Raw genomic sequence first — 27959 nt, 5'->3', positions numbered from 1 at the left:
CATTTCCATATTCAAAGAAACATTGACATACAGCAGTATAATAAGGATTTTTAATGGAAAAAAAAATGCGAACACCCTAGCTACCATTTCAACAAAATTGTTACATTTCAATCAGCAGCTCATAAACAGGGGGAACACAATGGCTTACAACATGACATTTGGTAACTGATAGGTGCAACAATGATTATCACTCTAACCAACAAATGAATAGTGTATTTTACAATTAGCTGAGCAGTATTATATTTATTTGGCAATAAGCCCATTTAATAAGTCCAACTATTATAATTACAGTTCAGATCCTGAAGTAAGCCTACCCTTTAACTTTGATTTGAAACAGAGGTAATGTGATGGCAGTTTAAATAGGGTACCTTTATGTCTGATGGATCAGATCGGATCAAATACATAAAATTTTTTGTACAACAATCCATATCACTTTTGCTTTTACATAATGATAGTTTTCACATTGCATTTGCAAATTTGCAAGTTTATGTGAGCATAGAATTTTTGGAATGTGATAAGCCTGCAGATATATCATTTTAGAAACTAGCTAATACCTTTATACACATGTAGCAGAAACCTAAATAAAATCCTCTTACATCCTCCAGCTGTTACTAGGACTTAGGGTGTTAATTTTCAGACGTTTTATTGGGTTCTGATATTAAAGCCCACAGGTAAAGTGAAACCTGACAGAGGTTATCAATATTGCCATAAATTTAGAATGTTTCTCAAACAAGAGATCCCAGAGGGATCTTGGCGCCCACCATTTGAGGATCTGTTTTCAGTTCTTGAAGATTTGTTGTTTTTTTTTTGTTTGTTACAGGTGTTGTAAATGTTCATGAACTGGTCTTCATTGAATGTACTCAATGATGGCACAAGATATTTTTATTAAGCACCTATTAGCAAATATCATTTGAAAAAGATCCCAAAGTATTATTAGATAGCAGTCAGTTACAGGTGGATAATGGACAATATGCTTGTGCTGTATTACTGTCGACATCCAAGATGGCTGCCTGTGGGCCACCTTGATTTCAAATCAGTCCAAAATGGTACAATGCACAACTAGGGACCAAGGGAAACCAATATCTATGAAATATCAGAAGGATCCATCCAGTACTTCCTAAGATATAGCAGTAACAAGATTTTACTCTCAAAATCCAAGATGGCTGTCTGTCAGTCATCTTGATTTCGGATCAGTCCAAAAAGGTATGATGCACAACTTGGAACCAAAGGGAACCTGCATATGAAATTTGAAAAAAAAGATCCATCCAGTACTTCCCAAGAAATAGCAGTAACAAACTTTTACATCCAAAATCCAAGATGGCCACCTGTCGGCCATCTTGAATTCGAATCAGTCCAAAAAAGGTACAATGCACAACTAGGGACCAAGGGGAAACTGCATATGAAATTTGAGAAAGATCCATCCAGTACTTTCTCAGAAATAGCAGTAACAAACTTTTACTTCCAAAATCCAAGATGGCCACCTGTCGGCCATCATGTATTCAAATCAGTCCAAAAAAGGTATGATGCACAACTAGGGACAAAGGGGAACCTGCATGTGAAATTTAAAAAAAAAGATCCATCCAGTACTTTTCCAGAAATAGCGGTAACAAACTTTTACTTCCAAAATCCAAGATGGCCACCTGTCGGCCATCTTGAATGTGAATCAGTTCAAAAAAGGTACAATGCACAACTAGGGACCAAGGGGAACCTGCATATGAAATTTGAGAAAGATCCATCCAGTACTTTTCCAGAAATAGCGGTAACAAGAATTGTTTACGGACGGGCGTACGGACGACGGACCACAGACGGCAGGGCGATTTGAATACCCCACCATCTGATGATGGTGGGCTAATTAAAAATAAAAGGAAATGTGTATAGCTTCATGTTATCTTTCCTTTTCAGCTGGAAGAATAGCAAAATCACTGTTAGAATACAAACTGTTACAAACAAACTTTAATAACTTATCTGAAAGTCCCCAATTTTGAGAAATTACATACAAGAGTAAATCAATAGTAAAACATTAATATCCCTGATATTCTGACAACTTTGGGTTAGCATAATGAACACATATTAAATAATATTTACAAAAACAATTTATGAAATTAATTTTATAACATTTTGGCTTTCTTAAGAAAAGGATTTAAAATTACTATCACAATCAATGAAAGCACACATCACAGCAATTTGGCATACATTTGATTATCATCATGCTAATATAATTATATATTTTTTCATCACCAAGTAATTTTAAATGGCGTTGATAACATTTTCTAATCAATTTTATGTCTGTTGTGAGAAGGCCAGCACCATTATCAGAATTCTAAATTCTGATTATATAATGGAGTTGTAGCAGTAAAATTGTTAAGGATGAACAAACTCTGACTTAGATATTTGAGGTAATTATTAAAAACAAATTTCTTTAAACAAATCAGTGTGTGTAACAATATTCTTTCAATTCCTTGCGTATGAAAAAGTTATTCAAAATTTGCAGCAAATTTTATTGAAATATGTACTTTTTGATTCTTATGTTCATCAATTTAATATGTATGATAAAAATATCTTGATGTGTTTCATGTAAATGAAATTTTCCTTGTGATTATACCTAATAAATATATGTATATTACATTTTAAAGATGACTGGATATTGGACTTAAAACTTCCTATCAATGTAGTAAGTAAATGACTTGTATTATAGATGAACTGTCTTTTCATGAGAAATGTTCTTATATTTGATTTATGGTTGTAAGATAGTGAATTCAGCATTTTCATGGCAGAGTTCAACAGTTTTTTCACAATATCTTAGGACTACTTAACAAATTAAAGAGGCATTTCTTCGTTTGAAGGTCAGAAATATGCTATGTTATTATCCTGCAAATTCATGTCTAAATGAGAGTTATTGTAACGCATGTTCCTAATGATGATGAAGTGAGCAGAGAATTAGTAAAAAAAAATACTCGTATTCTGTCAAAACATTGATGTCTTTATGCAGTGATACATGAATATTCTGTCACTGCATCACCAGCTGTATTTAGATATCATGTCAAATTTGAATTATGTATCACAAGGAATTCACCTAAAAACAATTGTGTGGCATGTCAACAGAAGTTTAAATGTGGTCACATGTATGTAATCTAACGGATGGAAAATTAGAATGTATAATTTGAGCATAACATCTTTACAAACAACTGTCTAGCTGGGGCAGGGCCAATATTTGTCATTCATCTGAAGTGAGGCAGCAGTTTGCCATTTCCTACCTTTCAACAGCTTTGCTAAAATTGAATAAACTTTTCTGTATCTCACTTACCTGTATGTTTTGTTCTTTGTTTCTTCTCAGACTCAGATTTTGGAGATTTATTTGGATAATTTAAATTTAAATTCACTGGTAGGATTAATCTTCATATTTCTAGTCTAATTGAAAACTTCATACTTTTTGTAATTTCATAACTGTTACACTTTTGCACCTAAACAGCCACATTAAGTATAAAGACAATAACTTTCACTACTTCACAAAAAAACCCAGGTTGTTCTTGTAGTTCTTATTATCTAAAATAGTTTCAACAATATAATGCCCCTTAATTCAATAAGAAATACTCTTCAATGCAAAAAAAGAACAATAAACAATTAAATATAAAGTATAAATATATGTCACTGAAGTATACCGACCAGGTAACTCATCAAAAATGCTGCTTGCATAAAATAGTGCACAGAGATCACATCTGCCTCAGGGAATGTTTTAATGACCAAATTTTGCTATCAAGTGTGGATTGTATGAGTTAAAAGGCCTCACCAACAGACATAAAACAGGGAAAGGAATCACTTCATATAGGAATGACACATGTATTGGATTTTGCTTTACTTTTTTGAGGATGAGACTGACTAAGTGATAATAACATTTGTATGTACATACAACTTCATATGTACAAGTACTTGAATATCATCTTCCTTGTGTTTCACATGGAATTACATGTGTACTGGATCCATCTTGAAATTGTATTTTTAGTATTTTTAAAATATCAGAAAGAGATAATAATTCTATACATGAAAAATATACATTAAACAGAATGTCTTTGTAAACAAGATCTATGTATTAATACATGATGGCACCAAAATAAGCACTGTTACAAGCTGTACTAACCAAACTTCTGACAATATTTATGCCATCTGTAAACACATGAAAGATGATAATTCATAGTTAGACTAGTGTACATTACTCTATAGGCTTGAACTACCGCTTTTCAAACTCCTCTTCTGACTTGTCGCTGATCACTGTGACTTGACTTAATCTTTAATTCCAGTGATCTGCGAAATAAGGAACTCTCCAACACCAAAATAATATACAGTTTGGGCTATGCCAAACAAGGGTGCTATGACCAGAATTCTACATAATCCTCCTTTGTAAAACGCCTTTAAACCCTCGTATTTGTACACTTTCCTGAAATGAAAATAAAGTTGTCTCTATAGCTCTATTGTAATAATTACTGATATATCACTGTATTAACATAGATACAGTTTACTTTATCTACATATTCATGTATGTGTCTAGTTGATAAGAGATCTCTTGACACCTGCCACCTCATTATACTTATTGGCTATTGATTTTAATTTTTCTGTTCTTTTCTCTCCTTTCCTTTTAATCATTTTTTCTAACAGAGTCAATCACATAATTTATATATATGAAATAATATCAACATGGAAATGAGTAAAGAAAGACACACTCAACAATAGCACTGAAGCATGAAATATTTCAAAACTGAAAACAGTTCCAGGCAAACAAGATAATCCAATACTAACCTGAAACAATCCACAATGCCGTTGTAAGTCTGTTCTCCTGCTCCCTTTTCAATAGTCTGTAGTCTTGTTTTAACAACTGAAACGTTCAGTCTTTTATCTTTACATTCTATTACAATTTCAATACATTACAATAAAAAATTTATAATCTACCATCAAAAGTAGATTTTAGGTAAATCCCACCTCCAAACCCCAAAAATGGGATTCCATTTCAGAAGAAAAAAATATTGTACCTCTAGTAAACTGTGTGAATGCTGTTAAAATTAGTAACATAAATCCTCCTATTTGTTCTGGTGTGTAGAAAAGGATATCATTGTAACAAATTTTGATGTATGTAATCACTATTGAAGTGTTGGTAGTTCTATATATATGCAGAGTGATTTCTATCTTACCATCCATGGGGTTGACAAATAAGGATGCGGTGCCTCCAGCAATTATTCCAGAAATACAGGTATGATAAAACACAGCTTCAGTACTGTTTTCCCTTCGTTTACCCTAGAAAAGAATAGTGAGCATAAAATAGATAAATTATTTAGAATTGTTTCTGCAAAGGCTGTATACTGCTACTACTGTAGCTAGGTTCTGCATTCTCATTAATTTTCTCCAAAAACAGTTTTTTCTTTCAAGAACTTAGTGTTATCTCAATGTTACAGATTAAATCCCACTTTCTCGATTGGAAATTGTATACATATACTTTGACATACTTAATTAGGAAAAACCAGGCTCAAATCAAGTGCTTATCTAACTGCTGGTTTGTATTAGTGGAATTACTAGGTATATATATTAGAAAAAAAAAACACATCAAAAATTCATTTACTAATGCGATATGCCCTAATTATAAAACTGCCCCTTACTAGAAGCATTGCAGAACATTTTACAACTGCATGTATTTACATCTGCACAATTTTAATTTATACACAACAAGGCTAAAAGATGTAAAACAAGAAATCACCATTGCATTTAGGTGAGCAAAGTAAGGGAAATATAAAGCTGAAAATGTGACATCTCTCAGCATTGTGGCTGCACACCCCTGGTACAGACCAGTCAGGCCCTTTTCTCTCAATAGCATTGAGATGATTTTCATGGCTGTCAGCTTGGATGCAGTGCCTGCTCCATTGGCGGAAACATTTAAACGAGCTGCAACACATATGAAATAAGAAAATGTTATTAACACTTCGAATTAAAATAAAAAGAAATTAAAACAAATCTGTTATAAAAAATGTTTTGTTTCAGTGTGTTTCTATCAAAACAGAACAAATTTTTAATAAAGCCCTGCCATTTGTAGCCTTTCTCTCTCTAATATTGCAATGAAATATATTTTTTTTATTATGAATATGAGATTTACTTTTTGATCATTATGCTTGATAAGATCATGATGAATAAAGAACAGTGTAAGTGATATTGTTAACTGAGAATACTTCAGAGATCAGACAAATCGGCTGCATGTACATCATACTTTTTTTCAGCAAGTAATTTTCAAAAGTGAAATTAAATACCGCTGGTTCAGTTTTTTAACTTTAATCACCAACCAACATCATATGTATATATCCAAATTCCATTTTTTATAAATTTTTTAGAAAAAGAGCAGTGGTAATGTCTTTGATATGATATATTCACACACAAACAAAAAGTTAAGATAGTCTCTACAGGATGACAGACAATAAATAGGGAAGTTAAGGTAATCAATAGAACAAATATCTAGACCCATATGCAAGATTTATTTATAAATATATTGACAATGGAATGTGTTGAACATCTGTCTGAAGTATATACTGACCACTTCGTCCAGCATCCTGCAGCTGTATCTTAATGAGTTCCATTGGTGTGGTAACAATGATCTGGAATAGTCCTGCTCCTGCCCCACACATAATCTCCCGAGGCAGCGTCAGCTTGCCAGTACTGAAATTTTTATTTACAATCATAACTCCTGCATTAAATTCAATGTTTAACTTTTTAATCAAGTTCTTTTCAAGCTTACTATTTCTTTCAGTACTACGTGTAAGTAAACATGTACTTTAAGTATATTCAATTCAATATTTTTCCTAGATCTATTCCTGCTTAACCGATGGAACCATGCATGTCTATGGTCAAGGTAATATATTAAAAGTATATGTAGAACAAGTGACCCAAAGGGCTTGCTTCACTCATTTGGCAGAAATTACTTTATCTAAACTGAAGGAAAAGGATTCTAAAGCTTTATATCTCTTTCTTCACTGGGCGCAGCTCCATCATGTGGAAACAGAGAGGTTGGACTTAGGAATCTATATCAAGTTATGTAATATCCATGGGGATATTTTTTATTAGTAGTACTTATGGAAAGTACAGAAACTTAAAATAAAAAGTTTAAGACAAATAGACTAATCAACATGTATCAATAATTCATTTTCTGGATTTTAATCAGAAGGTAAACAATGATTCTGGGCCTGTAAGCCTTTAAAGTACAATCAATGTTTGTTCTGTCTATTCATACATCAGAACAAGCATTTACCTGTATTATAAAATCAGTCGTTCACAGTATATCTTATCTGCTATCTGTAAAACAGGTAGCACACCACACCACATGTTACTGCCAATGTCTAGGCATAATGGTGAAGTACATGTCAACATAACTACATGATAAAAGATTAGAATGGGCACACATGTGTCCTTCTAACTCTGTAATACCTCTAAATACTTATCAACAGGAGAAACAATGGATTTACCAACATTCCATTAAAGATTTCAGATTTTATATCTAATTCAGACATACATCTTACAAGAGATCAACATAAATAGTAATTCTTCACATCAAGGACAAGTATCATGAAAAAATTAAATACGTACATCTAGATGTGTTTCAAGTTTTTCAATAAAATTGCTTATATTAGATAAAACTTTGACGTTACAAACTGACAATAATCCATGAATATTACCAAGATTAGGATTCAAACAATGATAGTTTTTAATAGATATATCTCCAATAATTCTTTTGATTGATGCATGTTCACATTCAAATAAATCATAAAATTCATCACCAATATTATTACTACAACACAGATTACAAGTTCTGTTAAATCAATGTAGAACTTTTGGACCAAGCCAATAATTAAGGCACTTTAGATTCTAACACACTGACTAGCTAGAGACTCCCTTGGGACAATCACTCCTCAGAAACTATAAATAATCAATACCTGGTACTTAATGATTTCATTACAGCCACATACTCTATTCTATTCTCTCATCACACATAATCATCACAGGATTTTTTCAGACCCTGCTACATTAACCCTCTGTCTAGTCGCAGCATTGGGCAAACAAGAGCCTTACAAATGTCCATTATAAATACATAATGGTAAAGTGCATTTATTATATAAGTTCTGTGAAAAACTTTGTGGGTTTATATGGAATGGCAGGTCACTAGAATTCAGCATTTTATCCATCAATAAGTCCATTCTTGGAAATACACCCACTTAAAACTGTAGCTGTTCAGTACATGTTCTATTCAACAAATGCTTTTTCATTAACGAGTAAGATGAAATGTGTTGACTTCCTGGGATAATTGTGGTATAAAGGTTGTCAGCCAACATAATAACAAGATGATATTCATGTACAAAATAAACTTTTTATATAATCAACACATTTCTTATTGATTTTGATAGTCATTTGAACTTTGATGATTTTTGCATTTAAGTTTTATCAATTCAAGAATCTTGCCGAACAGCATGTCATCTACGATACATTGGATTACAAAAGACATTTTTCACATTGAAAGTCAACTTTACATACATGGTCATTCATCTTTCCCTTCCTTCTAATTAAACTTGAGGATTGTACAAAAACCTCTCTGGACAATAATACAGTATAAGGAATTTCATATACATTTGTATGTATGTTTCAATGATAATGAGCACTTAAGTGGACGTACACATATTTATGCATGTTAGTATGTAATCATGTTATCAAATGCATTCAAAGCAACAACCCTATGTAAGAAGTCCAATGTAACACTTTCACAGTGCATTTAAGGACAACTAACTGAAAACTAAAGAGATACCTGTCCTTCTATCTGCCATCTAGCTACATATACGAATTGCAAGAAACCATTTACATGATATCATGAAGTGCATTTTTAATCTTCTGGATTATCCTACCTTCCATCTTTAAGGTGATGACGAAGGAAGTCATTGCCCACAAGTTTGATAGCTTTCTCTGGAGTTATCAGGACCAAGTTGACTCCAGACCCTACAGGAGAAAATATTAGGTTAATCATGAGTTATCAGAATTTTTTACTTGTATTTTGTTAAATAGGTGGTTTTTTTAAAGGATATAGTGTCTAACCAATCAAAATAGACTAACAATTAAAATGGGTAGAATATACATAACATTGTGCATTTCCGGATTTTAAGCAAACAATTTCAGGATTCCTTCAGGCTTCTGACTGAATTTTCTTGTCTGAGAGTATACATAGGCGATTTTTCTGATGTGTAAAATTTCTGTCTTATGCATGTATACTTAGAGAGATTTTCTACCTACCTCTGTACATCCCAACGAAACCTTCATTTCTGTACGTTTTCGAAAAGCAGTCCCATCTATAGAAGAACAGAATACATACAGAAAACATTAATATACTCAAAATGGCTAATAAATCTCAGTGTTAAATAATTAAAACACAGTTGCAAGCTTTAATATATCAACACTAGACATTAGCAATGTCCACTTGGCTGATATGTTGTTTCTTTAACACATCAATGATAACATTGATGATTCAGAAGTTATTTCGTTGTTTTAATTTGTTTACTAGTAGGACATATTGGATGCCGTAATGTTTTCTTATGATTTCTTAACCATAACGGTAAATATTTTAACAAGCTCAGAGTTTTTATAGAAATGTTACAATATAATGTCCTTGTCTCTAAACTATTGTCTTTTCTTCATATACCCCCATCACAGGTTAGTTGTTTTTCATTTTATCATATATTTTGAATTTACAAAAATGTTTTCAAGAATTAAGAAATCATATGCCCATGAGATATAACCACTACACTGCTATCTAAATAAACTACTTACAGACTGCGGTAGAGGAGTTGGCCATTGGGTCCTGGCTGCTGGTTCTGTAGTCGTGTCTTTGTCAAGTCAATGGGGAACACACAAGTTACCCCTACAATTCCCGCTACACCCCCATTGATTATTTTAGGTAATAACCTGAAATATTGCAAACAATTTCAGTGACACAGATAAAGGTATTACAAATTGTTACAACTTTGATAATTAAAACGTTACAAAAATAATTCAAGAAAGAGATAAAAGCTTACACAAATATACAAAATGTTTTCAAAGCATACAACAGAGAGAAATGTATTTCCTTTACCTTTCAATAAGTCATTTATTTTATTAAAAAGACAACTTTTTATTTGTAGCAAAATTCACTAGTGACTTTGCTTAATACATGTACTTACGAAAACTCCATCAAACAATGGTTTCCTTGATAAGAACGGGAGACAGTGACTTCAGCTGGTGATCTTAATTGTTCTGATTTGATGTAATTAAATAACACTGCTATCCACGTTATGTTTGGATCGACCAAACCTTGCTGCAATGTACTAACTTACATCAGGTTCACCTGCAATTGGAACAAGAATGTGATTTAGTAATGTAGAACAAAAAGGACTAGTTCTTAGTACATCTTCAAAATCATACCACAACTATTAATTAGTCCAAGTAATGTTCAATCACAATTACACACACCAGGCATCACCAGTAAGTCGTACATTTATTTTGATTTGTCAATCTTTGTTAAAACTATCATTAAGTTAAGCAGAGCTCATGTTATAAACAGCACTGCCCTTATGTGCATTTCTGTCCTATTGTATATGAAAATCAGAACATTTTTTCAGCATTCACAGTTTAGAATGTACAAATAACAGCAGTCTCAATTGAGACGTCAGCTAGAACAAAGCTAGCACCCAGAAATTTGCTTCCTAAGATACAAAATGGTACTAATCAAAAGTAATGAAACATTCAGATACCCATGCATACTGTAGTTGTTTTCAAGTATGTGGTGTGTTGCTCAGTGCAGAATATATAAAAATACTAATACCTACAGGTTAAACAGCCTGGGCATGATTCCATGACAAAACATGAGAACCAAGAGGAATCTAATGGCACCCACAATTGTTTGATAATTATTTGTTCTTTAAAAGTTGGGTCTTTTCCCTTCTTTTCTCTGGTTTCCTTTGTATTTTCTTTTCACTTGTATGAAAATTGAATGATCTTTCACTATCAAATTAAAGATGGTTGCTTGTTGCCCATTTTGTTTTTATGATCAGTCCCAAAATCAAAAGTGCACAAATAGGAAGTAAGGAAAATTACAGATGAAATTTGTTAAAGATCCATCCAGTATTTCATAAGAAATGGCAACACCAAAATTTCATTGTTAAAATCCAAGATGATCATCTACCTGCCATTTCATAACTTTGAACAGTTCTAAAATAACAAGTGCTCAACTAGGGACCATTAAGGGCATTCATAAATCTGGAGTGAGAAATATAGGTCACATTGAACTAGTTATAATACACCTTCATCCTTACATGTACATGAAACTGCAAGTTAAACTATGGATATCTTGTGATCTGATGATCTGTCATAAAATATAATGTAAAACTGAATCATTTGCTCAATAACTTTGACCCAAATTTACTTCACAGAAACACAGATATACATGTACAAGGGCAAAAACCTCATTGAATGAGGCATATACTTGTACTATTATCATGCAAATTAGCTCACTGTCTCTCCATACTGTCTAAATCTTTAAAAACTTCTGAGTTTTGGGCATAAATTGTCAGCATAACCAACACCATCACCAAACCTGGTTCTACCCAAATGGGATACTGGTGTCATATTTATCACTAAGGCCAAATCTGTACTAAAAGGATTTTGTATGATTTAAGTCTTCTAGTAATGGGAGACAGATAATCCAATGTTCTGGTTAAGATAAGAATACCTCTGTCTTACCCAAGATGGATATCAAGCATGCACAGTGGTAACATTAATGCATGAACCAAGAAGTCAGAAACAGTGAGCAAGACTTAAATAATGTTATGCAGTGTGATAAGTTTCACATTAATTGCATACACTAGGAAGAGTAAGTTAAAGCTCTGACATATAAAACCACATTTATCTTTTTTTTTTTTGTGGAAATTTTTGGCAGTCTGTGTCACCGAGCCTTGGATTCTTGATGCCAGTAACAACATTGAAATTTGAAGAAGGTCAAAGTTCACAAAATGTTGGGGTCAATGACGTCATCATTTACTATCATCGGAGCTTCATATGCACAACTCAGTTTACAGCCACAGGCTATTTTCGTCCACTTACAATTTAGAATATGTAATACTTGTTCATCCCAGATTTCTTATGCACATTTAAATGTGTTTTCAGAGTGTTTGCAGTCAGTTGAAAGTTCTTCTATTCAAATATTATAATTACAACAGTGAGAGTTATGTGACTTTGACAGCTTAACATTTTCCTACACATTGCTAGCATTATAGGAACACTTTAATATAACAAAGTAACCAGAAAGATTCTGTTTTAATAGCATGTATATGCCTTAACAAAGTATACAATACATTACTTGTGATGAAAAATGTAAATGAAACTATGTATATTGATTGAAGTGCAGCTTTAATATTCTAAAATGTCTATATTCAACTATCAAAACTATTCAAATATAATGTACATGCAAGAAGACATCTGTAAGCAGGCATAATGTGGAGCACATGTCAGAGCATGTTATATGATCATGACAATTACCTAATAAAGTAATACAGGTAAACTTATGCTAGATGTTTTACTCCAAGTATACAATACTATTACCCACCTGTAGTAACTGCCTTGAAAGCTAATCATAATCACAAAAATAGGACCAGCTGAAATTATATACATATATTAGGTTGGATTGTGTATAGAAATGGGATTATATATGAGATTTCAGCATCCTAATTAAGGTCATATGAGAATGGATCATTGGGAGACACCAAAGTACATTAACTAGCCTGAATATCACTAACTTTTCTTGTAAAATCTACAGTATGTATGACTGTGTGTGGATACTAATGCACAAAGTACATTCTCGAGAGTTGAGATGGACTTTCACCATGACCTTGTATACCTAAAACAAGAGAAAGAATGGGCCTGTATCATTTATCAGCTCTGATGAGTTTTACAGATATGACATGACTGGAAGGGTTAAAGAAGGTATTACTTAAATATTAATCTTATACATTACACCTGTTCTTTACCCTGTATACATATAAATGTGCATGTTCCAGACCAAATAATGAAACTTGGATTTCCTTATCAAGAACAGGTTATTGGAATATTTTGACAATACTACCCCTGTAAACTTGCTTGGTTCATATAAGTGATTTTGTTACTGAGCACTTGCAATTACAATTGATGACAAAATACTATATAACTTTTAGTATTTTTGGTAAATTAAAAGTTTATCAAAACTTTTAATACATTAGATCCTTGTGACCTTAAAGAAGTCATCCATTTTGCAGTTTGTCCTTTGATCACTCTAGAATGCCATATTTAAGGCTTAATATCTCAACACTGGCCCTCTTCATTATAGTTATTAAAATGTCATTAAAATATGTGAATGCAACTATAAATGGAACACAGGGACTTTGAAAAAACATCCATGTCATTCAGTATAATGACCTTGGTAGCACTTTTCACCCTAACATGTCACTGGTCCAAAATTATGACAATAACATGACAATGAATCTTTAATGGTTATAAAATTTTGTTTTCCATTGCTTTTTAAGATTTAACACAACACATTTAACCCCCTTTACCTTGACAGTGGGTCAAGATCATCCATTTGAACATGTCAATGCTTAGACAACATGAAATTATAAAGCTGGCATTGCGGTTGGTTTTAACACATTTCATTTGATCAATACCATAATATGCATATTTTGTAAAAGGCAAAAATTTGGGTACAACTTAGATGTTGGGTTATTCACAATCAAAAGAAGCCATATGTAAATATCAGCATATTGGAACCCAGTGACCTTGGAACAGTTCAAGATCACTGACTTGAACAAACTTCAATAATTTAACCTGGCAGGTTACTTGCCCAATACCAATATCTTGACTCTAAAGTTGTTAAAATGAAAAAAACTACCTTAAACTCGATTTTTACAGATTTTAAACCTATTACACATTAAGAACAATCCATCAAACTGCAAGGAAATTCATACTTGATATCTGACACATTAAATGCAACAGCACAGACCTATGTTTATTATGTAAATAAAATGCTAATAACATCTCCATTTTTCACCGTCTGATAGCTTTAATGGGAAAGATTAAATGAATTATCAAGTATATATTACTGTTATGTGAATATAGATCCTTTTTATGCAAAGTAAAATGTACACATAAATGGATGGGCCCTTAAACATATACATTAATCAACTATTGCCTTGACAAGGCAGTTATCATTATCACTATCAAGTGTGAAAAGAAAACTGAAGCAATCAATGACAGTTTTAAAAAGATATATATAATGCATACGGCCTGACAGATGTGCAAATGATGCAGGTGCATCACTCCTCACAGTTTTGTGAACAATGACATGTTCTTGTCAGATAGCCGAAACAAATTTAAAAACTGATTATAAAAAGCTAACATTGCGAAGTGCATAATTTACTGTTATAAAAAGCCACCATAATTGCACACTGTTAAATATAGTAAATTCATTTAGTTTCATGGTGATTTTATTTTCATTTAATTCATGGTTACTTCCATAAAATGAAAAATGGGCACTGAAAGGACAATGTCATCAAGATCCCCTGCCCATGTTCATTTGTAAAATATATACATTTAAAGTGACCGACATAAACATCTGAAGTATTCAAAAGCATTTATCGTTCATGTTCAGTTTAAAGTTCCATTGAAAGTGGTCAATATAATAACAATGCAGTAGCATAATACTGTGAATATTAAAATCAGCTTATCATACCTTTAGATTCCCGTCTCTTACCCAATGGTGATGATAGAATATTTGTCAGTGATGCTATATCAATCAATGATTCTATTTCTGCTCAAGTATGACAAAACAGTGAAATGGTTTATACACATCAATAAAATACAATAAAGAATCTAATTGTCACATATGTAAAATTGCAAGAAAGGTACTATCAGTAAAACAAATCATAACCGGTTCCTTCAAAAGATTACATGCAGAAAGCATTCAGTCAGAATGCCGAAAGATATCAGGCCACAGCAGTCTCATGAAATATGCATAGAATTTGCTGATAAGCAAACTTGAAAAAGGAATTCAGGTAATAAGTCTACAAAGCAAGTTTCCAAAAAATCTTATCATTCCTTCATAAGATAATGTGCAGAAAGCATTCCCATAGAGTGATTAAAGAAATCAGCCAACCAGGTCAAAAGCAGTCTCATTAAATATGCATGTGAATTGTTGTTAATCGAACTTCGGCAAGGGATTAAGGTAATAAGTGTGCCAATCATGTTTCATCAAAATCTGACTCATCCTTCAAAAACTATCCTGCAAATAGCAGCATTTGAACGGATAGGACAGATTGAGAGATGGAACCAATTTGAATATCCTCTGCCCAACAAAGGTGGCAGGGGATCAAAATTCTTATGGATTATAAAACAAGTAGACTTCATGAGCATAAGATATCCAGGAAATCACAAAAGCACATTTTGGTAAAACCAGCAAATAGGAGTACAATGGAAATACATTTTACAGATCTTTTTTTATCACATTTTCCCATTTCAACATAAGACTTTAAAACACTTTACAGCAAAGTTTAATCTTACAAGAGGACCCTCGGTTTGTAGATTGATTAAATGCAACCAAACTTAATAACTCTATGTCAAGCATACTATTTGCCATTTAACATTACTGATGTCTTGTTTACTCAGAAAATGATGTTTGAAAAATTTAAACCATTTATATGTTATCATAGTGATCTTGAGAGTGGGTAAAATCATTCATTTAAACAAACTTAATTGTATTGGCACAAGATCATAATTAAACTCAAATGGTTATTATGAAGAAAATGTCAAAGTGCTGGTAGAGATGGATCCCAAATGAATGGCAGACACTGCAACATTGCAATAACATAAGCTCAGGTGAATTCAAATGGTCTTTTCTTTTTTTCTCTATGACATCTCCATACCAAATTTACTTATTTATGGTTTTCAATCTCTCTATGGTACTTCCAGACATGTATGTTTCATGTTCAGTAATAATTGTAGCATGAAGCAAAGATGTTACAATGTCTAATTTTTCTGATGGTGGTTATTACGAATAAGGTTGCAAAATTAGAGGGAAAAATAATCAAACTAAATTGTGATTCAATCCCAGGACTTCCTACATCTGGACATGATCATGATAGCCTCATTTTGCAAGATGTTGACTAATCCTCCCTTCCTTTCCCACTAGTAATTCTAAATATGCCTTATACTGCCCACCGAGCAAAACAAAGGACGTAGTCATTCAGATCCCCCACAAAGGGAGCTTAGTAACAGGCATGAAATGTCCCTCAAATGATCAAAATGGAATACATTTAGAGGTAATAACCAATGTGAGGTATGGGATGAAAGTGGTGATTAGTCTCATTAAAGAAGTAGTGGAAAAACTGGAATCAGTTAATTTGACCCTTCTATCTCCATAATTAAATCTTAAAAAATGAAAATTCTTATACAGTCATCTGCTACAGCAGAAGGCACTACTAGACCACTCAACTGATGTGTGTGGGAAGTTTCATAGACATGTTCTGAAAAAGCTTAAATGAGCGATTAGGACTATTTGTTTACATGGTAACCACCTGATCCAAATAGAAAACTCAATAAAAAAAGGCATTACTAGAAATCTTGAACCTAGTTTTTTTAAAATCCACCAGCAAACCTTTGTCAGACAGGGGATAACAACAAGCTGGTATGTGTATTCCCTTGCATGAAGTTCAGAGTTTGAACCCCAGAATGTTTAATGTAAACCACATACATACAAACAACATAATTTGTGAACTCTAGTGCAAAATGGTCAAGTTTATCAGTGACACAGACAAAACAAAAACTGACACCTGAATCCAAAACTCATTGGTATAATCATACTGGAATCATATCCTCCAAATGTCACTTTAAAATCATTTCAATATAAAAATAGGCCATGTAAAATGTAACTTGTATCTAGTTTCATTAATTCTGGTAGAGCTCTTACCCAGTCACTGTCAGACAAAACCGAATTGTAAAAGATATACAAAGCAGAAGAAAACTGAATTTCAATGATATTTGTAGGTCAAACTTATACATCACTCTGGTAGTGACAGTAGTGACAGGTGGTATCAATACATGGTATTAGCTATGTGTAATCTCTCCATATAATCACATAATACACCGACCAGATCATGTTAACTGGAATGTACCCACCACTTACCAATTCTTGCCTAATCCTGCACTGGTATATGATGCAGACCCAAAGATAACCATAGGGTTGTCAGACATATGATACACAATAGCCGCTACCAATATAGTGGGAGTCTGAGAATAGCAGACAGCAGCCTCCAATTGATGAACACAAACAAAATCAATAGACCAGGTCCAATCCACACCTTAGTTCTTTTAGTGGGCTTAACTATTAATCACTTCTGCAGCATGAACAATTAGTACCTGGTAGACGTATGCATAGTACATGTGTAAAACATGAAGTACTTATAGATGATAGTGGTCCTGGAGGCACATGGGTAGTGAACGGATGACTATGGCTACCAGCAAGTGATTGGGACATACAGCTGTATCTGGCACAAGGCTATACTTTTTGTATTCAGTACATGTAGCTAGCCAGCATAACAAGCCTTCATGTCATTTTCCCTAAATCTCTTCTATTTCCACTCCAACACATCTACACTGTATTTAAGTACCTATCTACAAACAAACTATTATCATATGGGTAAATTTGTTAATGAGTTGACATTATCGCAAACAAGTTTTATCAGTGATATTATAAACTCAATGTACCAGTGTTATTCAGTAAAAGACATCCAAATAAAGATGAACACATGTATAGAAAAGGTGAAAACCTACCACTGATGTATTGTGATCCATGTGAAACACTCACCATCTGATTTATACAGAGCTATTTAATCAATATAAGACAGGTTATTCCTAATGCAGTAAATGTACCCAGTATTAACTATATTAAAGATATTTAAAGAGGACAGTTATTGATGATCACATGTACAATGTAGAAACTTTGGATAGTTTCTAATATAAAAATAAATACAGTAAACAAAGAAACATTAATAAATAATCATCTACAGTAATACTTAGTCTAAATTTAGATTTGTGATTTTTAAATGTTAACAGCTGTGACACTATAATAGCACAAGTTTTACTAATGAGACACTCGTAATTTTATAGGTTATCTGGATGTATACCTCAAGCCCAAGGGAGCTATGTATAACATCTTAATTGAGTTCAATGTAAGAAAGGTTTGATCAACATAATAATATAAAGCAAGCAGAGTGTAAATATTATCATAATTAAATTTTTTTTTTTAAATGATGCATATGTAAAGAAATCCATTACTTACAACTTATTCTCCTTCACATGCACACAGTTGTATAGTTCCCGGATATACACCACACTACAGGAAGATACACATGCATCATACTTAACAGTAGTAATATAATGTTACCATTTAGTTGTACATCTGATAACATATGTCACACATTCATGTAGTCCTAAAATCTGTAAAGGTTTTAAGAGGACTTAACAAATGAGTCTAAAGCTAGCCAGAGTTAAACATTTCCTAATTATGTGTGCCCTCTATATAAACAATTAGGGATGGGATATTCATAAGATATCTAAGTAATTTGTATTTCTAGGTAAGCATGTATTCATTTTTGAGGTTGAACATGTATAATGTAATCAGATCATTTATGTTTTCATTCTGACATTTCCTAAGTCCCTTCCCAGTTAAAGATCTCTCTCTTTTAGTTTTAGGCATTTGATTATCAGAATAATTATTAAATATCAATATCCTCATCTCTAACAGGTGCCTTGGCCATGCAACACTGAAAGTGACCACTCAATTTTACACTGCAGGGATCATTTCATTTTTAACAATGACCATTATGTAGTATATATAGTGTCTGTAGGTGGTAGTTATGTGCACTTTCAGAGATAACCACACCATTCAATGTAATTAAATATATATGCAAATTGCTGTAGGTCTCCTATGTTCCAATTATAAACAGCACAAAATGTAAAGCAATCCAGCAATTTTACCTATTTTCTGGGTACATTGTACTACAAATACATAAAAGTGTAGCTCACCTATTTGACAAATTATGTTGTCCAGCTGTACCACTATTACTCCTTTGATATGATGGTTAATATGTACAGTGAGTGAAATAATAGATTATATTTCAAGATAGGTCAACACCTTGCACAATAACAGAAAAAAAATGTTTAAAAAATAAGAAAATATAGCAAATAATTTCCTAGCATTTTCATCTCAGAAGAATTACATGCCGCAAGAACAACATGTACTATAACAGGTTTAGAGTTGAAGCCAAATTTTATAAACCAACCGCAATCCAATTAAATTTTGTAATACCTCATCTCTATTTTCTTTCTTTTTGATTTTTCTAAAGTTAAAAGTTATGCTATTTTGATCTTCTCTGAACAGTGAATAACTTCATTATATGATTTAGCTTTCACTAATGTTGTACTCAATCTATAGAGAAAGTATATAGTTTTTGTTAGAGCTACACTGTAAATCTTCCTTAAGTAAATTTTAGGATTGAACATACATATGTAGCTTATCGTAGGACACTTGAAATCCAGTCACATGATGTTGACAAGGCTGTATGATTATATATAGCCAGCACAGCTGTTTTTGTTGGTCAAGGTTGCGCTTGATAAACATGATTTTATGACCTACACCTCACCAGAGTGACTACAGAGCAATATGTAAAGTACCTAATATGATACATATCATGACAGCAAGGGCAAGACCGAGATATTGATTACCATATCTATCCTGTAATAAGACCAGTGACCAAGACATCAGCACCCAGTAGAAGGTGGACTAACTGTAGGACAACTCAAATGAAATAACATGTCAGTAGTATAAGTCACTAAACTAAATATGGATGGGCTTATTGTTGGATAGAAGCAGTTAACCACATCAAGTCCAGCTGGTCTATACCACTCACATGGAAATTTCAAAACTGACCAAAGCAAATTTAAGCAAATTATTACAGTTCAAATTAATATCTAAGCATATCATCATGTTTTTTCTTAAACTTTTGTGTCAATTTCTGGCATGAAAAAATTACACACTTGCCCACACAGTTAAGTCAAATTCGACTATAAGAGCAACCTAGGAATTAAGAGAATTAAAAGGAATTTCTCAATAGCAATAGCTTTTTATTTTTCTTTATTTAATTTTTGCAGTCATCTGCAAAGCATTCTATTTAAAACATCAGAATACCTGTAGTGACACAGTATTGCTTAAACTCTTCAAAACTTAATATAATAGTAAAAGTTATAGTTTTTGTGTTTCTAAATATATATCAAGTTAAGAATTAAGTTTTTAAAAATTTTAAAAATAGATAAAGTAGAAGTGTCCACAGGTAGACAAAAAAATCAGGACACTGTTGAGTTGTTCCATTAACCAATTAAAAAACATCTTGACAACATAATCTATGCTTGGAAAATTGCAGACCATACATGGACATGACTCTTGAGGGTGTGGCCATGGCACCCTAATCAGGTCAAATACAATTGTATGTGAGTGTATTTCCCATTTTAATCTGCTCTGCCAAGGGGCAGTGACTGCTTGTGTGATTTTATTCAAATCTTGCAGAAATGATCTCAGGCAGTTTGTGATTAAAGTATCCATAGGGCAAAATGCTGACTGACCCTTTGGGTGCCCCTCTCGGCCCCCTCCTTCCCTTCTCCAAAGTGAGGACAGTCAGAAGTTTGTGGGGTATATTTTCTCATTCCCATCTTGTGTAATTTAGACTTTTGGCTCATTGTATCCTATGTGCCACCCACTATTTCTTTCTCAATTTTTTTCTGCTACCAAAGTTTCATAAATGTGACAACAATTTTCCCTGTAAAATATTCACACTCCTAATATTTGTGATTTTCGAAGTGCACATAGCATACCTATCTAAATAGGTTGAATATGGTAATAAATTTCCTTTTAGCTACAAGAACTTCAGATGAATTCCATTTCAAATGTTTGCAAGTATTTGTACATCACACTTGTGTTACTCAAGTTATCATTCTTATAGACCTTTGGTTTAGGTTTTGTAATGATTTCCTGTGAAAGGCTAACAAACTGATGATCACCACTGGCACTGACTCAAAAAAAATAATAATTATACAAATTTCCCTAATTTTCCCATAATTTGCTTTTCCAATTTTTCAAAATAATTTGGATCACAGCTCAAATATTTCAGCATATAACTAAGTTTTCAATTATTTATCTTCAAGGTTTGTATTTATTTTCTTTGTGTCGACTCAGTTTAGTTCTTCTTAAACAGAATAAAGAATGTAGAGTATTTATCTGACAAAACAAATATCTAACATATTTTCTAAACAAAAAGAAATATGGTATTTCGAAGAAATTTACTATTTTCATTGACTTTTATTGTTTACTAAATAACAATCATTCATTTTAATCAACTTTTTTGCAATGTTTTTTCTTAATATTTTCATTAGTAACTTTCAAGATAAAATTTATTTCAAATGTGTTTCCATGACATCAGGAAATTAATCAAGGGAGATAATAAACATTGCAGTACTCAACTCATTTTATGCCTTTGATAAAAACAAAGTGGGTGTCAACTGGTGGGCAATACAAATAATAAAATAGTATTATGCAATTATATAGTGCAATACACACATTAGCTCAATTGCTTGGCAGGCTATTCAACGTTGCCGCCTGAGTGATTACTAGAAGCGTTAGAGCGTGAAATTTCCGTTATAACAACTCCTGTTATTATAATGAATACATTTTTTGCCTGGTCAGGTGCCTACACTATAATAGGTTAATATAGATTGGCACATTGTATTCACCAATGTTATACCGAGCCAATTGCACGTGCAATACACTGAATTTCAACGACACACTAAGATCTTTGCCGATACAATGGAGATCCACGAAAATATCCATTTCACGGCGTTTGCCTGTTTGCTTTACAGTAAAGCATGTTATTTATAACTTGCTGCATGCAAACACGGTAGAAAATACATACAGTAAAAAAAATATACCTGTTTGTTGTCGATATGTATTCAGCCAAGACCTACCAACGTGGGCATACAATACACATGTGTATAGTAACCTTACACATGTGTACGTATTCAGGCAGACGACGTAAACAATTCAGTTACCTCCCTTCGAATACTGGGGTGATATAAGGGAGGTAACTTTACATTGTCTTACTAGAATGTAGATTATTTTGGTTTGTAAAAGGATAGGTGGTATGAAAAAAGAGTACTGTACCTCACCTGAATAATTTTAACATATTGTGAATATTGGGAAGGCTATCAGAATATATAAAACTTGAAACTAATGTTATTAATGGAGCTGCGAAACTATAATAGTGATTACGGTGCAGTTATAGAGCAAATATTTTTGATGTCTGTCCGCGCAAACGATGTATAACGAAGTGTTTTCTTTATCGGCATCTCATACCGATAACTTTACAACATCAAGTGTTTGTCCACTTTACACGCCTAACAATACATCATTCCAAACTGAACGAACACCTTTGTTTTCTTGCTTTGAGATCTTTCAATGAAATAATTTGCGGAAATTTTTTCCAACATATTGGCATACCTATCGAGAGAGGCAGGTTGAAAATGACTATCGTGAACCTTTATTGTAGTCATACTTATTTCATTGAGGAATAATCTGTTTCCCAGCGATGCGATTTGAAGTTGGACATGTTTGATGACGCTCGTTATAATACGCCTCGTTGTTCCTTGGCCTTTTACATTGTTATCTTTTGGGAACGTGACATTACTTAATTAAATTGACCAACATTTAAACAAACAATAAACATTAGACAGGATTTTTATGCACGCTCATTCTACTGTATATAAGCTAATTGAAATAATCACATTTGTATAGCTCTTGAAGAAAAAAAAACGTATGTATGACATTCTGTGATATTTCAAAGGTTTTTGATCGGGTTTGGCATACAGGTTGGATGGTGAAGTTAAAATCATGTGGAATTTGCTGTAAATTAAATTTGATAATTCCAGGCTGCAGTGAATTTGCTTAAAATAGTTTTATTTTCAAGAAGTTTTTTAACTTAGAAGGGGTTCTATAGACTACATAATTGGTCCGCTCTATTTCAAATATACATTTATGTGGGATTTGTTTGTTTGTTTGTTTTTTATATATATATACTTCTTTACTTAAGTCTTTTTCATGTCTTGAAATTCAAACCAATTTGAAAAGGAAATATGATTATTTCTTTGTAAACTTTGATCAAAAACTTGGTTAGTAACATTTAATCCAGATTAACTTTGCACATCACAATAGGCATTTGGGAGTAGTTTTGAAGTTAAGCGCAATGAAACGATCTCCTACCACATATAATTGAAGAAAATTATGGTATGGTGGTTCATTTCGTCGATTCATTTCGTCACCCCAACCTAAAAATAATCTTTGTCTTTTCGCCCCCGCTGATTATCGTCATTTCGCACCGACATAATAAAAAGAAGTCATTACTCATCTCGAAATCAGCCACCATAGCCATGACGTATTATTTTCGGAAATTTGAATGCGTTGGGCATAAAGGTGAATTTAGAGCTTCTTTTGTTTGGAAGTACTTTCAGATCTGTCTGAATCCTCTTGTGCCTAGACGTGTAAAATTTTATCAAATTCAGCAATAGACGTTGAAGTGTGTTTTTCATGTTGTGAACTTGTGTCGGTGAAAATCTCGCATATAAATTTGTGTATTTCGTGTTTATACCTACTGTATTTCATTGTTATCATGTAATTGTAAATATATCAAAGGAGAAGACTTTATCTCATCTCCAAATTGATACTTACAATAAGTTGAAATAAAAAAATACATCATAAGATTTCGTCTCTAAAAAAGAAACAAGTATCTATAGCAACACTCCATGTGACGTTCAAAATATAACAGTTGGTATTTTTTTTTTTTTTTATTTTTTTTGTTTTTTGTTTTTTGTTTTCCTTTTCTTTTTTTCTTTCTTTTTTTTTTTTTTTTTTTTCTTTATTGTTTGTTTGTAAAATTGATAGTACCGTAAAAGAAGTATCATCTGCGGGCAATACGCAGAAAAATATCGGGTATATGATCGTAATAGTAACTACATGCTACATTTTATCTGTACATTTTACAATAGTCGCTAGTTCAAGTAGTGTTGTGATTTATATGCTTTTTTCTCGCATATATTGCAAATATGGATTGTTATTATTGCATTATGTAACTCTGTTTATATTAAATAGCATTAAATCATTAAAACCATGCTGATGAGCAAATTGTTTGAGAAATGATGATAATTTAAATAAATAAATAAATGATTTTTTAAACGAATTATTAGTGTTCTTATTCGTTTATACTTGAGCGTCTCTTGTCAGTGTATCACGTCCACTGTAGCATATCACGGGAGAAGCCAAGGGGGGCAACTCCTACTTATTGGTTAAACTTTGGCGAGGAGAAAAGTTAGGGATGATTCTTTAGCAAATAATTTACCTATCAAACCTTTCAAAAAGAATAAAAATTCTGCACATGCATATTCCGGACATTGCTAAAACATATGCCATACATCCTCCGATCCATTTCTACAATCCGGGCAATTATCAAAATCAGCCATTGTTATTTCATCAACTCCTTTCGAGTCAAATATGTTTTGTAAACAACTTTAAATGTACCATGTGATATAATTCCAAGTACCTAATCTATCTGTTTAGCTGGAACCCATACTATATCATACTGCTCTATCTACCTGTGTTTAAGTTTTTTTCGTTCTCTACTGATATAGAGAATCAATATTAACAAAAACATATATACAGTAATGGCGTTCCCAACTGTAGAGACATACATATAGACTTATCGAGGACAGAAGTGGAAAAGAGATTTAAATAATTGTTTTGGTAAATCAATATCCTTAGTGTTCATTAAGGATTAGAACTGAATCATATTTGCTCTAGTACAATAGTAATCTCATAGAAAAAACTTTCTTATACCGGAAAATTTAGTATATTCTAGTAAATAGTGAAACTCGTCTCCACTCTTTCCGTTATTACAACACGTGCAAACTCTATCTTCTCACGAAATATGATTCCATCTCTCTGTTTCAATTACAAAGTAATGATTAGTTGTTCTAAATTTACAATTTATAATGTGGTCTCTGTCATCATGGTGCTCATGATATTGTCCATATTCTAGAAATTATTTAGGTGTCCTATAACATTTAGACTTAGAAGAATTGAAAACATCGCTTTTCCACTTTTGAATGTTTTGATAATTCAAAATCTGTTTGACTGTTAACTTTAACCGCTTTACGTTTGAATTGATAGAACTTTGGATATCCTGTATATAACTTAGATCACATTCATTTAGAATGTTTCGTACATATGTCAACCATGGACTGTTATTACCATTTTGACTCTTTCTATTATATAAAACATTGGACAATATATATGAGAAATTACTATCGTTTGACAAGTATTCTAGACCAATAGCTAATCATACAGACTTTTATACTATTTACGAGATAAGAGACTCCCAGTTCTCTGCAGGATTCTAGACCAATAGCTAATCGTACAGACTTTTATACTATTTACAAGACAATAAACTTTCAGTGCTCTGTATACCATTTATCTTGGTGTACTTCTTTACAAATTTAGTCAAATTTTACAAAACTTTAAATGTACACGTTCTATCTCTTTTACGTTTTTTATCCCCATACTTCACAGCCATTTAATAACACTTGCGTTACCACTTTGTCAAACAAATCGTACAATCATTGCACTGACAAATTTAGACTGATGATATTTTAAAATATCTTTTTTAATACATTTTTCAAAATATCAAGATATATAGTATTTTCCCTTATATTGTTCTTCTTAGCATCTGCAAAAGGACATGCACGTGAGAACCATCTCAATTTCTTCGACATCGAAATTAAAAGAAGACAAGTTCATGAAACGAGTCTATACGACAATTATAAATTTTGTTTTGTTTCATGTTAACTTTGAGCTTCCAACGTCTACAATACTTCCTAAAGATATCTAACTGTCTTTGTAAATCTTACGGCGGTCGGAGAACAGAACTGTGCCATCCACACATAGCAAAACAAACATATATATGTAAGTAAATGTTCTTGAATTTCGTTATAAACACAACTTGCACGTATGGCATTTTCTTAATGAAATATTCAATGTCATTCAAAAAAAGAATGAAAAAATGGTGAGAGATTTTCACCTTGCCTCATTCCATTTTTACAAGTGAAATAGGCAGAATTTTCACAATGAAATGAAATTTTGGATTTGGTACCTTGATATACATTATAAATGATATGAAATATCTTACCGTTAATTGATTACGTAACATTAATTCCTGAGGCCGATTATCCACACTTAATCAAATGCTTTCTCGAAATCTACCTCTTCCGGTGTGACAAATGCCCCTCTTGTGTGCTGATACGCGCGTGCCGTCTGATCTCCGTAGTGTCTCATAGCTGCAGTTAAGAATAATTGGGTGTATTTTCTCTGGATATGTGGATATTCCGTGAAATAGTTTCCTTTATTGGAAGGTCGGATTAAATTCATAGATTATATTCACTTTTACAAGATCTGCTTAAACAAATTCAGCGCTATTCAGTAATTTGTCTTTGAGAGGGACGATCAGAATATACAGGTTTACAATAAATATTATCACTAACTTCCTCAAATTTTAAAATCTCTAACATTTCTGACTAAGCTAGCAATATTTTGCAGTAAAACGTAAGAATTCAGTTTCAGTTTCAGTCTAAAACTGCAACCTAAACAAGACAACCATAGCTTCATCATCCCCACGAAGGAAAAATAATGTTAACCCATGTCTTTCCATTATATATGATAATTTCTCAGCAATCCAGCTTAGTTTTAAAAATCAAATGACTGGAAACTGTAAATCACGTTTATTTTCAGTGTCTGATTGTGCCTGTTCAATTTTAATTATTATCGGGAAAGCAGCATGCTGACAGATGTCTATCTTGGAGTTTTTAAAAGTACTGAAAAAAATTATGCATGCAGTATAGTTACTGTTATTTCCATGAAGGTGTGGGATTCTGTATCTTATTAAACCATAAAATAATGTATGACGATATGATGAATTTAATCCATTGTACACTTTGTAAAATAAAGAAGACCCCCTTCCACTAATTTTCATCAACCTTTATCTTTTGAATCCCTGTGTTGCGAGTTTTCTGTCAGTTGACGACTTCTTTCTGCACGCAAATCGTGAGAATGGGAATAGGTCCTTGAATATTGAATCAACCGCAACATGTAAACACCATAGGTTGGTGATGCAAGGATGTTGTTATCCAGGAATTGAAAATGAACAATAGGAAATTTAAATCATCACGCTTATCATAGAACTTGGAGAAAAGCTATCAATGTTGATTTTGTTGTAGGAAAAGATAGAGAGAAAGGGCTGATGTAGAAGAGTCTGTCGTATCTTTGATTTCCTATTCTGTTGGGTATGTATGATGGCCGTAATCAATAAATATCGTGTTATATAAACATATGACGCAATCAATATATCTGAAATCGATATTAAACGAATTCGCAACGTATTTGTGACCTGTTTCCATAAGCACTTTGATAAATTCAGCATCGTATGAAACCAAAACTAAGTCACAGCTTGCTTCCTTAAGTATACCAATATTCGTTTGGAAAACCTTACTGCCAAACTCGACGACAACCAATAACTCAATCATTTTATTATTTCTTCCTCCGAAATTTGCTTCAGTATAACCCTTAATCATATATTTGTACCGCCGTTGACCTTTCTTGGGAAAGAGAGCTTTCATAGCAAGAGAAGAATTTACTTCAAACTTCATGGTTCACTAGTAATTGGAATTTTCTTGAAGCATCTTCTTAAAATTTG

General features: G+C 32.6%; 1 protein-coding gene across 1 annotated transcript; it reads right to left on the bottom strand.

Moving 5' to 3' along the window:
• Positions 1-4278: 4278 nt before the first annotated feature.
• LOC132552663 (mitochondrial glutamate carrier 1-like) lies at positions 4279-10234 on the bottom strand. The gene is made up of 9 exons (XM_060216852.1): positions 10224-10234; positions 9835-9969; positions 9301-9356; positions 8919-9009; positions 6566-6687; positions 5741-5925; positions 5181-5283; positions 4792-4867; positions 4279-4432 (listed from the first exon to the last, which is right to left on the bottom strand). The coding sequence occupies exons 1-9, from the start codon at positions 10232-10234 to the stop codon at positions 4279-4281; spliced, it is 933 nt and encodes a 310-aa protein (XP_060072835.1).
• Positions 10235-27959: the final 17725 nt, after the last annotated feature.

Source organism: Ylistrum balloti, unplaced genomic scaffold, assembly GCF_031769215.1.
Source record: "Ylistrum balloti isolate Yb309-2 unplaced genomic scaffold, AGI_CSIRO_Ybal_v1 Utg370266, whole genome shotgun sequence".
NCBI classification, from domain to species: Eukaryota; Metazoa; Mollusca; class Bivalvia; order Pectinida; family Pectinidae; genus Ylistrum; species Ylistrum balloti.
The sequence above is the reverse complement of the archived record's forward strand: the minus strand, read 5'-3'. Positions and strand labels throughout refer to the sequence as shown.